Here is a 14978-nt window from a genome sequence, read left to right on the forward strand (position 1 = left end):
TGGAAGGCTATGTGTCAAGACAACTGTGTATGTGGAAATTTTAAAAGATCACAAGTGTTCTCCAGTTTCTTAAGTTCAATATTTCAATTTCTGTTAAATTTTAATTATCACAATTTCTAGTAGATTATTTGCAAATATAACAATTTTTCCCCACCCCACAGGTCCCTTTCCAATGTAGCTGCTGTTTGTCCTCTCAGGAGGTGACATCTACTTCCATATCTCTGAAACTCAGACTGGCCTTCCGATATATTTTGACTAATTTCCCCCCACCTCTTATGTATTTATTATTTTCTTGTAGTAAAATATACACAATACTGTGTGCTCTTTTGCTTTTTGAGAACAGTGATCCTAATGAGTATAAAATAGGATCTCATTGTGACTTTGATTTGCACTTCTCTAATGATTAGTGATACTGGACATCTTTTCATGGGCTCATTAGCCACTTGTTTATCTTCTTCAGAGTAATAGCTATTTAAGTCCTTTGACAAAATGGAATGTTTGTTTTCTTTGTTGTTATTGAATTGTAGGAGTTCAATATATATTCTGGATATTAAGATTTAAGATTTACAAATATTTTGTCCCATTCCATATTTTGTCTTTCACTCGGTTGGTACTGTCCTTCGATGCATAAAAGCTTTTAATTTTTTTTAAAAGCTTATTTATTTGTGAGAGGGCACCACCCACTGGGTTGCTCTCTAAATGTTCACAAGGGCACCTAGTTGGGGCCAAAGTCAAGAACTGGGAATTCAATCCAGGTCCCCCGTGTGTGTGGTAGGAACCCAGTCATTTGAGCCATCACCACTACCTCCTAGAGACTGCATTACAGGAAGCTGCAGTCTGAAGTGGAACTTTTTTGTATCAAACCTAGGCAGTCTGATATGGGAAACAAGCAACGTAAGCCCTAGGTGCCCCAAAGCTGATATAGTGCAATATATCTATTTTCTTCACCTATGCTTTTGGTGTCACATCTAAGAAATCAATGCTAAATCCAATACCAATGAAGCTTCTCCCCTATGTTTTTGCTAAGAATTTTAGTTGTAATGTTTAGATCTTTGATGTGTTTTGAGTTAATTTTTGTAAATGATATGAAGTAAAGGGCTGACTTCATTTTTCTACATGTGGATATCCAGCTTTCCCAGCACCACTTTTTTGAAAGGAGTGTCCTTTATCTCTGAATAATAGTCTCAGCATGCTTGTCAAAAATCACTTGATCGGCCGGTGCCGCGGCTCACTAGGCTAATCCTCTACCTGTGGCGCTGGCACCCCGGGTTCTAGCCCCGGTTGGGATGCCGGATTCTGTCCTGGTTGCTCTTCTCCCAGTCCAGCTCTCTGCTGTGGCCTGGCGAAGGCAGTGGAGGATGGCCCAAGGGCTTGGGCCCTGCACCCACTTGGGAGACTAGGAGGAAGCACCTGACTCCTGGCTTTGGATCAGTGCATCGTGCCGGTCATGGCGCAATTTGGGGGGTGAACCAACGGAAGGAAGACCTTTCTCTCTGTCTCTCTCTCACTGTCTAACTCTGCCTGTCAAAAAAATAAAAATAAATAATAAAAAATTTTTTTACAAAATCATTTGATCATGGAGAAGAGGGTTTATTTCTAGGCTATCTTTTGTATTTCATTGGTCAATAACTGTGTCTTTATGCCAGTACCACCACGCCTTTTTGATTATAGTTCCTTTGTAGCACATTTTGGAATCAGGAAAGATGAGACTTCCATTTTTGTTTTGCTTTTTCAAGATGGTTTTGACCATTTAGGATCCCCTGAGATTCCATGTGAATTTTAATTTTTTTTGTATATCTTTACAAAAAATTTATTAGGCTCTTATATATCATGTTGGGCAGTATTAACATCTTAACAATATCAAGTCTTCCAATCCATGAAAAAAAACTATCATTTTATGTACTGATATCTTCTTTACTTTCTTTAACATTTTGCAGTTTTCAGTGTATGAGTCTTTCACTTCTTTGCTTAAGATTATTCCTATGAATTTCATTCTTTCTGATGCTGTTGTACATAGTCAATGTGTGCCTTCTAAGCTAAGATCAAGAGGTCTTGCAACTTTCATTTCTACTCTCTTGAAAGGCAGCTACTGCCACATGAAAACCCCAGGTTTGCCTAATGGAGTTATATGACCTAGCCAACAGTTAGCACAACTGCTAGATACAGAAGGAGGTAATTTAGAGAGATCACTCTGTCCCAGTCAAGTTGGCAGATGACTGTAGTCACTTGAGAAACCTCAGAAGAACCTCTTCACTGATCTTGTGCAAACTGTTAACCCACAAAATGGTGAGCAAATAAAATAGTTGTTATGCTAAACCCTTATGTTTTGGGGTGGCAGCAAAGACTAAAAGAAACAGAATTAAATCATTTTATTTGTTATTCCTTAACTATGATAATTTATTCATTACTTGTGCTCGCTCATTTCAAACTATTTCCCAAAGGCTATTAGGACTTATTCCAACTGAGACAAAGCAGAGTTCTCTGATGCTAAATACTCTACATTATTCATTGTGTTCATGAATGATTTAAAGCTTGAATGTCAGTATTCTAAATAATTTATAAATTTTAAAGCATAAATAGCTTAAAATGAAATCTTATTAGAACTGGAGAAATCCAGATTGCATTTTTCTAATTTTTTTTTACTTCAACATTTGAAAAAACAGCAAGTAGATATTAAAAATAACATTTTCAAGCTAACCTATGAATTACATTGCTAACAGTTGCTAGCAATTAGTATTAAAGTTTTTAAGAACAGATTTTGATATTAGGTACTTAAAACTTAAAATATTTATAATCTCAAAGCATTTAAAATCATGATATGTAAGCAAAATGGTTTAACATTGCTTCAAAAGAATTAAAGTATACATATACAAAGGTACTTCACAAAGTATGTGGAAAATGGAATTAAAAGATAAGCTTATTTAAGTGCCAAAAACCTTGAGACTCATGCATAGTTTTTTAAATATCATTTTCCACGAACTTTTTGAAGGCCCTGTGGATTGAAATTTTACTTATAAATAACTGTATTTACTGATAAACAGAATTATAAAGCATCCTAATTTTATTTAGAAAAATCTTCTAAAACAGCATGAAAAAGTAATTAGTTAAAACATACTTGCTTGTCTACTCTAATTTTTTTACCAAATGCAACTCATTTTGAGAATTTGCTTCTTTCACATTGTACAAACAGTTGCTTTAGGATAGTTTATCTGAACTATATTTTTCAAAAGAACTAAATAATAAGGAGCAGCAAAGAGCAATAAATGTAACAGGAGATAAGGCATGATTTTATGATTTTAGTTTATAGGCTATCCAGATATAGAATAGGACTATTATTTCTGACAAACCAAGTGGAATTGAAACGTATTTAAGTAGAAACTAATTCAGTTAATCTTCAAAGTTGGAGTAAATTTCTCAAAGTCTATGTCATTACACCTTTTAAATTATTTTGATAACTGAGTTTCAAGACTGTCAGTGTATCTCATACTTGCATCATTGAAAACATCTTTTGAAATAGTTGTCCCTTTAGTTTTAAGGAGCTCTAAATATTTCTCTCAATTTGAACTGATTTATTTACTTACAAGCAATTATTTACATTTTTCTGCAAACACATTTTTTCAAGAAATTACAATTTCACCATACCCCTAACCCACATATCTGGTTATAGAATGAATTTAATATAATCTATAATTTTATTTCCAATCACATTTCATATATGTGTATATATATATAAATTATATTTATCAATGTGATGACAAAATCCAGAAGGAAAAAACATAACTGGGAGAATGGAAGTGTACTTACAAAGTCGAAGTCTCCATCTTGAGGAACTTTCCAGTTATCAGGAAAAACATTTTTGGACATAGGGAAAGGTTCATGCATGTTCTGATTACAGTTTTCATGACTCTTATTCTTGAAGTCCTGCTTATCAAAGTAGTCCATGAATGATGGTCTTTGTACTTGTGGTGAAGTTGCATTTCCTTAGGTAACAAAGAACATAATAATAATAATAATAAGGGTAATAAGCTCTTATGTTTAAAGAAATATGATTTTTATTGAAGCATAATTTTTAATTGAGCCATATAATATATCTGCACTGGTCTGACTCAAAGCTAACATAGTCAATTTCATAAAAAAACAAAGTAAAATAAAATAAGAATGGAAAAAGCCAAAAATATCTAGACCAAATAAAAATTAAAACTAATGACTAGGCAAAGACCCAGAATATTCTTAAAATTACAGACTATTTCAGAATTTTAGAATCTTCATCACAATTTTATGAAAAATCATTTTCAGCTGCATATGAAATCTATCAAAGAAAGTAAATTTTAAAAACCTAATGTTTCTGGTGCTCTGTCTCTTTACATTTAAGCCTGTATTGTCATTGCAATTATAAACTATGGACTGTAGGATATTATAAGGGCTTACCTGAGGGCCCCCCCCCCCCATATCTATTTGACTGCTTCTCAGTCTCCCTAGCTGAGTCCCAGTCACCCTGGACTTCCACGTTTTTGCCTGTCATACTCACATCCACGTCTCCCAGTGCTATTTCTCTGGCTCAGATACGGCTCCTAAATTGTATATCCAACTTTGCAGATTCTTACTATTGGATTACTTTTTTTAAAATTTATTTATTTATTTATTTATTTTATTTGACAGATAGAGTTAGACAGTGAGAGAGAGAGAGACAGAAAGATCTTTCTGTTGATTCATTCCCCAAGTGGCCACTATGTCTGGAGCTGTGTCGATTCAAAGCCAGGAGCCAGGTACTTCCTCCTGGTCTCCCATGCGGGTGCAGGGGCCCGAGCACTTGGGCCATCCTCCACTGCACTCCCAGGCCATGGCAGAGAGCTGGACTGGAAGAGGAGCAACCGGGACTAGAATCCGGCGCCCATGTGTTATGCCGGCGCCACAGGCAGAGGATTAACCAAGTGAGCCACAGTGCCAGCCCCACTATTGGATTACTTAATCTGAGGTGAATTTAAGTTACCAGCTAATTTACCAGTTCAAAAGCTAAATCAAAGATTTTTCCCTTCAAACCTACAGCTCCTTCCACAAATTCTACCTCTACCAAACTCAACAGTATTGGCTCAATCCCCAAAGCAATAAAATCAGAATTAACTCAGACTTCTCCCTTCCCATCATCTGTCAGATCTTTTTAATTCTACTTCTTAATGGACTAGTTTAAATCCAGCCCATTTTCTCTATCCACCACTGCTACTGTCTTGGTTTTGTTTCTAATCATTTCCTACCTATGCCATGGCAGCAGCCTCTAAAATAGTCTCCTGGCTTCCAGGACCCTAGTTTTTATTTTAATTCTCATATTGCCAACTCAGTGACCTTTCTAAATAAAAATCAAACCATGTCATTCTTCTGCTCAGAATCTTTCAGTGGCTCCTCACTTTTTATACTGAATGATTAAAGTGAAAAATAAACACTGAGAATAATGAGACTTTTAATCTGGCTGTTATGGTCTTGATCAGTGGTTTTCAAGTCTCAAGGAACTAAATAAATGTCCCAGAGACCACCACCAAGGAAGGCATTTCCCATACAATTCCAGAGAGAAAGTAAGCTATCTTCTTCTTAAAATATTCCGGTGGGGGAATAGATCTCCCAACAAAGCAGCCTGCAAGCCTGTTGGGTAACTCTAAGTTTCAAACAGTATTTTTGTGTGTGCGTGGAGTTGAAATCTGTCCTTCTATAATTTTTACCCATGTTCCAAATAAATTCTTCTTTCATATCCTTGTTCCACAAACGGCTACAGACAGAGATCATGGCTTCTATCTTGGAAGTCTGTTTCCATGGGCCATGCTTTGCAGACTGAGCAGCCTGTTCACTATTCTAGTTCCTCAGTGTTCCTCTAAATAGACACATAATATTCAAAATAGTGATTTGGTCCGTTGAGAATGCTGGGGTTAGTGCTGTGGCACAGTGGGTTAATCTGCACCTGCAATGCCGGCATTCCGTATGGGCGCCAGTTCATGTTCTGGCTGCTCCATTTCCAATGCAGCTCCCTGCTGATGGCCTGGGAAAGCAGTGGAAGATGGCCCAAGTTCTTGGGACCCTTCACACATGTGGGAGACTTGGAAGAAGTTCCTGGCTCCTGGTTTCAAATCTGCTCAGCTCCAGCCATTCTGGCCATTTGGAGAGTGGGCCAGCGGATGGAAAATCTCTCTCTGTAACACTCTGCCTTTCAAATGAAATACATAAATCTTAAACAAACAAACAAAAAAAAACTACAGTTACTACTGTTTTTAATGTAGCTGAAGTGATGCCTAATTTATGTGATGACTTAGAGAGTCTGATCTTCTCTAACTCAAAAAAAAAAAAAAAAAAAAAAAAAAAAAAAAAAGAGGGGCTGGAACTGTGGCGTAGTAGGTTAACCCTCCGCCTGTGGCCCCAGCATCCCATATGCACTGCGGTTCATGTCCTGGCTGCTCCTCTTCCAATCCACCTCTCTGCTATGGCCTGGGAAAGCAGTGGAAGATGGCCCACGTGCTTGGGCCCCTACATCTGTGTGGGTGACCTGGAAGAAGATCCTGGCTCCTGTCTTTAGATTGACCCAGCTTTGGCCGTTGAGGTCATTTGGGGAGTGAACCAGCGGATGGAAAACCTTAATTTCTGTCTCTCCCTCTGTCTGTAACTCTGCCTCTCAAATAAATAAAATCTTAACAAAAACAAACAGAAAAAGACTAGGGTGGTGGGGCTGGCGCCGTGGCTCACTAGGTTAATCCTCCACCTGTGGTGCCGGCATCCCATATGGGCGCCAGGTTTTCTAGTCCCAGCTGCTCCTCTTCCAGTCCAGCTCTCTGCTGTGGCCTGGGAGAGCAGTGGGAGACCAGGAGGAAGCACCTGGCTCCTGGCTTCGGATTGGCATGGCGCTGGCTATAGCGACCATTTGGTGAGTGAACCAATGGAAGGAAGACCTTTCTCTCTCTCTCACTGTCTATAACTCTACCTGTCAAATAAATAAAATAAAAATTAAAAAAAAAAGACTAAGGTGGGGGAGATAGAGCTGCCAGAGAAACTTCCCTTCTCCTCTTTCATTGCCCCAGCTTTAAGCTCTCTGTGTGCACTATTTGGCAAATCTGGACTTCAGGTAAGTTTGTTCAGGTCAGTAATAGTGATATTTATTTCATTTAAAATATTTTATCTCATTGTCTTAAAACTATATAATTTTCCCTATCAATTTATTTTTATTGACTTCTTACTGCTTTACAAAATTATTTTTGCTTTATAAAATTATAAAATATATATAAAATTTACCATCTTATGTAACCAAAAATAACTAACTAAAAACAAGGTCTTTAAGATATATTGTACATTCTTGCTCATTGCTGTCATTTAGCTGTTATTCACAACAGCTAAAATATGGAAACAATCCAAGTGTCCATCAACAGATCATATATAATCAAAATGTGAACATAAGGAAATTCTGTAATATTCTACAACATGAATAAACTTTGAAGACATTATGCTAAGAGAGATAGGCCAGTGAGAAAGGACAAATACTGTGTAATTCAACTTATGTGAGGGACTCATGGGAAGCAAAATCACGGAGGCAGAAAGCAGAATGTGGCCCAAATGAAGAGACAAAAGTGGACAGCAGGGATAGCAGTGCAACACTATGAACATGCCACTGAAGTGGACATTTAAAGATGCTTAAGATGGAAATTGTTTTCCAATTTTTTATTGTTGCTAAATACAACACAAACTTTAACTATTTTAAAATGTATAACATACAGTAATACAAATTTTGTGCTACAGCTCTTTTCATAAAACAAACTCTGTCCCCATTAAACAACAATTGCCCATTTCCCTGCCTCCCAGCCTATGGCAGCCACCATTTTACTTTCTATTTTTATGAGTCTCACTGTACTAGATGCCTCACGTAAGTAGCATCACTACAGTACTTGCCTTTTTATGACTGGCTTATTTCACTTACCATAATGATGTACCATTTGTCTGAATTTTTTTTTTTTTTTTGACAGGCAGAGTTAGACAGTGACAGAGACAGAAAGAAAGGTCTTCCTTCCATTGGTTTACCCCCAAAATGGTTGCTATGGCCGGCGCACTGTGCCAATCCGAAGCCAGGAGCCAAATGCTTCTTCCTGGTCTCCCATGGCCCAAGCACTTGGGCCATCCTCCACCGCCTTCCCGGGCCACAGCAGAGAGCTGGACTGGAAGAGGAGCAACCGGGACAGAACCGGTGCCCCAACCAGGACTAGAACCCGGAGTGCTGGTGCCGCAGGCAGAGGATCAGCCTAATGAGCCGAGGCACCGGCCAGAATTTTGTTCTTTTTAAAGGCTACATAAAATTGCATTATATTTATTAAATCACATTTTGTTTATTCCTTCATCTGTCAATAGACATTTGCATTGCTTCCATGTTTTGGCTATCATGAATAATGCTATTATTAACGTGGATATACACCTATCTCCTAGAGATAAAGTTGATTTGTGTTTTTAAATTAACTATTCTTTTTAAGTTAGTATTTTCTCTAAACATGCACATCTTTATTTGCAAGTGATAATATGTTTAATACCCACCCAGAAGTCTTTTTCAATTTCTTGGAGGTGTTTTGATGATTGAGCTGAACTTCTGATCATGTGAATCATTATGATATAATGTAAACATATGAAAAATATAACTATTAGTAAAAGTAATGTATTTATAATTTGTTTTTCATCCTATGAATTGTCTTTGAAATATGTTTCCATCTTTAACTTCTGTTAAACTATAAGTTCTCTAATGCAGAAATTCAAAATACTTTGATTAAATAATTTCACAAACAAGATAACCCTATCAATAGTATTTGTGATTGTCTATTCAGATGTTCAATATCTATAAATAAACACAGAAAGGAACTATAAGATGCTGTACAGTTTTTCATAACCATTTAAAAATTAATTTATTTGAGAGGCACACACATACACACACACACAAAAAGAGAGAAAGAGACAGACACAGAGAAATCTCCCATCTGCTGATGCTCCTCCCAAATGTTCACAACAGGCAAAGTTGGACCAGTCAGAAGCTGGGAGCCAGGAACTCAATCCAAATCTCCTACATGGTTTTGGGTCCCAAATACTTGTGCCCTCACCTGCTGCTTCTCAGGGTGTGCATTAGCAGGAAGCTAGAATGAGGAGTGGAGCAAAGAGAACCCAGGCATTCTGATATGGGATGCGGGCATCCCAAGAGACAGCTCAACTGATAATTCCCGGCCTTCATCACTGTTAGTTTTGAACTGGTGATAGTGTATTTGAGAAACTGTGTGACTACTATAATTATTAGAATGATATGTCCCAGTAGAGTTAGAAAGAATCTGACATTCAGGATATGCAAATTTGAGGGTACTTCAAAAGCTCGTGGAAAAATGGAACTGAAAGATAAGTTTAACCAGGTACAAAAACTTGAAATCAAGCACACTTTGTTTGTAATATGCATTCCTATGAACTTTATGAATACCTCTTGCATATATGATTTCAAGTTGGTTTTGTACCAAAATAAGGCCGGCACAGCGGCTCAATAGGCTAATCCTCCACCTGCAGTGCCAGCACCCCGGGTTCTAGTCCCAGTCAGGGCGCCAGATTCTGTCCCGGTTGCTCCTCTTCCAGTCCAGCTCCCTGCTGTGGCCCAGGAAGGCAGTGGAGGATGGCCCAAGTCCTTGGGCCCTGAACCCGCATAGGAGACCAGGAGGAAGCACCTGGCTCCTGGCTTTGGATCAGCGTGATGTGCCAGCCGCAGTGCGCCGGCCAAAGCGGCCACTGGGGGTTGAACCAACGGAAAAACGAAGACCTTTCTCTCTGTCTCTCTCTCTCTCTCACTGTCCACTCTGTACCAAAATAAAACTTATCTTTAAATCCCTTTTTCCACATTTTCAAGTACCCTTGTTCTAGTAGAAATATATAAAAAGACTTTCAGCACAACTGTTTATCTAAAGGCCCTTCCCCCAAATATAGCTGTTCATGTTTTAGATGGATTGAAAATACATGTGACAAGACATCCAGACCCCAAATGGCACCCAATGAAATGCTACTGAGAAATTCCATCAAAATTAGCATAGCAGAAAAAATTAATACTCTGGGTCAATTTACAGAACTTGGAATATTCTCATATTCCACATACAAAGGAACTCTTTAGGAACAGGACAATGGCTAAAACTGCCTTTAGAGTCCTTGTAAGAACAGACCTTACTTACTGGTATGCCAAAAATGAACAAAATAAATGAGAAACAAAGTGTAGCATTTTAATGATGAAAAGAGATGGTAAAAACAAAGATCTGGGGATGGGTGTTGTGGCACACTGCATTGGGTCCCCACAATTCCTTACATGAACAGTGCCAGATGGAGTCCCAGCGACTCTGTGCTTCCAATCCAGTAGGCAGGCAGATGATGACGCAACTACTTGTGTTTCTGCCACCCATTCAGTAGACCTGGATGGAGTTCCTGGCTCTTGGCTTTGGCATGGCCTAGCCTCAGCTGTTGTGGGCATTTGGGAAATGAACCAGTAGTTGGAAGATTTCTCTCTCTCTCTGTACCTTTCTACTTCCCCCACTCCCACTCCCTCTCTCTGTTGGTCTGCCTTTCAAATAAATGATCTTTAAAGAAATAAAGATTTTTGCATGTATAATGTTCACCTTTAACCTTGTTCCTTAAAATCCCAAGGCAAAGAGGGAGTAAAGAAAAGCAAATTGGTTAATCTGACAAGGTTATATTACCAACATCTGGATGGGACACAAACATTCCTTTAACGTTTCAACAGATTTTAAGTACCCTTGATTTGTCTCTGGGCCTCAACATTACAAGATATATTTTTCTATCTTCAGAACTGAAATTTAGTTCCTATAGCAACCTTTTATTCCAAAATAAAGTCTAGAAATTTAACCCCAGTTATTCTCCACTTCTGTCCAATTTAGGAGAGTTTTAAAATGTATTATAAATGTAGCTCAAATTACACAATTTTTCTATAAAATATTTAATAAATCAAATCATAAAAGGGGAAGGAAGATTATCCCTCAAAGAAATCCTTTGCTTAATATTCTTTTTTCTCTCTATTTTTAAGGGCAGAATAATTCTGTAATAGAATTAGATACTAAGTTGTGCTGTAAGTTCTGATTTTTATCAAAAGTATTTAATATGGGTCACACACATAAAGATACTTGAAAACCCTAACATTCAGTATTGTATTAAGTGTAATAACTGTTTATAAAGAAAAGTCAAATACAGAAGCAAGGAAAAACTCTGTGTGTGTGTGTGTTGAGAACTGCTGGCAACATAAGAAACCCATGAAGACCACTATTACCAAATGGTTTGACAAATGGATACAAACATTTCATTGAAGCATATTTCTAGGTGGCATTCTTTATGGCACCAGCAATTCACTGAAGAAAACAGCACTCCCTGCTCAAGCTCCCTGCCCAAAGCCTCCTCCTCTCCTCAGACTAGGCCAGGACCATGCTGCTCTGCTCACCACCTCCTTTCACTCAGCACTGGCTTCACTGCAGAGATGCTCCTTAGTGTCTTCTTCCAGGAACTGTGGAGCTCTTTAACTGAGAACCTTCAGCCACACCCTGGGGCAGTAGTGAAACAGTCCAGATCTTCTGATACCCCGGTGACTTCTAACTCAGACAGGTATAGCTGAGAAAATTCACTCAAACGTTTATGGGAGTGAACGTTTCAAAGCAGCTCTTCAATGTGGACTACAGAGTAAAGCAGCATCTCACTCAGGGAAGGAGAAGGTGAAAATTATCTCTCTTTCACTGGAGAGAATAAAGTGGGGAATACTTTAATCTTTTATAAAAACATTTACAACAAATAGTAAGATGGGCTCAGCAGCCATTTCCTTTAGGAAAGAAAAGGCTGAAGGGTGGTATTCTTTGCAGCAATGTGTCAGAAAAGTAAAAGTTCAATGAGAGAGATGTTGTGTTAGCAGAAATGGGAAAGACAGACTAATCCCCTGGGTTAATCAAAGAAAGGAAATTACAATGAAATTTCATTCCAGGAATCCATTCTTCCATCCCCGATAGTCTCGGAGACCTGCTCCTAACATACTCCTAATCTGTATGAGCCACCACTAGTGTCGTTATGTCTCAAAGTGAAAAAGTTGCCTAGCTACTATCTAGTGTAACTTCTTCCACATTAAGGGTGAGAAAATTCCTCTATTGTGGGTAAGAATGGCTATGTAATACAATTCTGGACAGTGATCCGTAAGTAAGAGCTTCCAGGAAAACACTGTTTTCATCGTATTTGCACCATTCCTTCTTTTTTTTTTTTTTTTTTTTGTTGTTGTTGTTGTTGTTGTTCTCTTGATGGTTTGAGACCTAGCATTTATTCTGCAAGCAGGAGAATGAACATAATATCCTAAACATGGTAGTTTAATTACTACCACATTTCACATACGTTATGCTTTTAAGGGCCTTTTATGGGACTGATCTAAAAACTGTGGTTAAACACCTTTTGGGTTCCACACTCAAAATTTTGGACTTCCTAAGATAAAACTAAACATTGGTACAGAGTGTTAATAAAATTTGGAAAATCAACTTAAAGAAAAGAGGGCAATCTACTCCATGAGATTTTTCTCTGTGGATAACTTTATAACAAGATATCACTAACCAGAATATAATTTTTATTCAAATGTATATGCTTATGCTTCTAAATATTTTCCATTGCTTAAATTAAAACTTAGTAATAATATTTAGAGTGTACCTTTGTTACATACAAAGAAAGGTTAAAACACTTTTTAAAAAATTTTCTAAAGAGGAAATAGGTTAGGTTTGTTTTAACAGTTAACAGGAGGGGCAGCTGTAATTGCTCAGTGATGTTTAACGACACAATATGAAACATATGCCACAGTGTTCATTCGCATCTCCAGGGAGACTCATGTTCACAGAAGTGGGACGGGGATGATGTTTCTGACTTACAATTTACTTAAAAGAAGAAGAAGAAGAAAAGAACTACGAGCCCTTCAACGAGAGAATGAAGCAAGAAGTCATGTGTGTTTGTGGCTGCTGCGGCAAATACTGTTTTAAACACAGAGAGAATAATCACATAAAATAGACATCAATTTCTCCAGTTGCAGCTCAATTCTGACTTTAACTGGTAATTTTTAAAATTTTAATAACAAATTTAATGTTCAAAATTACCTGCTTCTTCAGTATTGGCCCTAATCCATTTAATTCCTTGCTTGTGAGACTAAAAATCCATAAAGAATAAATTAACTACTGCTCATTCTTTTGGCATGCGAAAATTCAAAGAGTAAGGTTATTTTCTGCTTCCTTCATGCATTCCCCAAAATGTTCACAAGGAAACTAAATTGTTAAAACACAAAACCTTAGAAACTATGACAGTCTACCACAATTATTTATTTACTTTCTAAATTTGCACATGTCTTCTAAAAAGGTAAAAAGTCTTTGTGAAAATTTAAAGAAATTGTTAAATACTTAAAATGTAATTTAATTTTTAACTTCTTTGCATAATTAGGACAAAGATATTCATGTGTAGAGAAAATCACAATCAATTTAGTAATTTATATTTAGTATAATATATGTCAACAACAAAAGGATTTATTAATATTGATTCATTTGTCCTTCCAAAAATATTTTAAGATGTGAGTGTTTCATCTGATTAATGATCTTGGAAATTTGTCCTTTAATTTGTTGCCAAAAGTATAGTGACTACATATAAAAACCACAATGTTAATACAGAAGCTACTGACATGAGATATTTCTTAACTTTTAAATCAAAAGAGGATGCACATATTATGGGAAGGTCCAAAGGCTATTCATAAGAGATTAAAATCTTAGAAAAAGAATACCTGACCAAAGGTTAAAGGGACTGATACTATTCAGCCAGGAGAAGTCTAAGTAACATTTATAATAATTATTTTTTAAAGATTTGTTTATTTTGAAGAGTTACAGCGAGAGAACACACACACACACACACACACAGAGAGAGAGAGAGAGAGAGAGAGAGAGAATTAATCTTCCATTCACTGGGTCACTCCCCAGATGGCCACAACACAAGGCTGAGCCAGCCCAAAGCCAGGAGTCAGGAGCTTCAGTTGGTTCTCCCATGTGGATGGCAGGGTCCCAAGCACTTGCTGCTTTCCCAGGCCATTAGAAGGGAGTTAGATCAGAAGTAGAGCAGCCAAAGCTCAAACTGGTGCCCATATGGGATGCCAGTGTCACAGGTGGCAGCTTAATCCACTACGCCACAACTCCAGCCTCTAAGTAACATTTTAATAAGTATCCAAGTATATATGAAAGGTTCTTGTACAGAAAACAGCAACCAGATGTTTTTCATCTCCAATGAGGGCAGAATAGAAGGAAACAAATTGAAGCCCAAGGATTTTAGTTAAATAAAAAGGATTTCCTGTGCAAGAAATGAACACTGTAATGACCGCTGTGTGTTCTATGAAAACCCTTTTTTTCAGGGGCCTTTACAACAAAGAGATTTTCATTTGCACAAGGAAGACTAATATTTATTTGTCTAATGCCCATGGGTGCTTCGTGCTATTGAAACAGATATTCTATAAGCAATGTGTAAGTACCCACAGTCTTGGGCAGGGTTCTACTCCATTAACTACCCTATGGACTGAGGAGGAGCAGGCCATCTTTAGGACCCACAGGGAACTCCACACCACTGCAGCCATACCTCAGCTGGATGCCTAGCACTTCCTCTGAGGGAAATAAAGGATTCCTGATGGCCTAGAAATGCCACAGGACTTGCACCCAGCCGCATGCCCTGAGCAAGATGAACAAGGCCAGCAAAAGAGGGATACAACAGTTTTCATGAAAGAACAGAAGATTGATGGAGAAATGGAAAGTAGTCCCCTTGCATTCTTATTCCCTGGTTAATTATTCCTTGGCACTGAAACTCCATACTCAGTGATGTACTCCTTTAGCTCAAGGTTTCAAAAGTGTGGGGAAAAATGGATTTCATGAACATTAACCATTGTTAACTATTTTATATCCGTG

The 14978-nt window shown here is 37.7% G+C and overlaps 1 protein-coding gene across 4 annotated transcripts in view; it reads right to left on the reverse strand.

The window, feature by feature from the left end:
• Positions 1 to 14978, reverse strand: part of STK3 (serine/threonine kinase 3) — a 321260-nt gene that overhangs the window by 78501 nt on the left and 227781 nt on the right. For all 4 annotated transcript variants that reach the window (XR_016236531.1, XM_008255787.5, XM_089336371.1 and 1 more), the window contains one exon: positions 3805 to 3980. Coding sequence is in view for 3 of the 4 variants with exons in the window: in XM_008255787.5 (XP_008254009.3) it covers positions 3805 to 3980 (176 nt within the window). In the remaining variant the exon portion in view is untranslated. The remainder of the gene's footprint in view (positions 1 to 3804; positions 3981 to 14978) is intronic.

Source organism: Oryctolagus cuniculus, chromosome 6 (assembly GCF_051225735.1).
Source record: "Oryctolagus cuniculus isolate XC-2025 breed Fujian yellow rabbit chromosome 6, ASM5122573v1, whole genome shotgun sequence".
NCBI lineage: Eukaryota > Metazoa > Chordata > Mammalia > Lagomorpha > Leporidae > Oryctolagus > Oryctolagus cuniculus.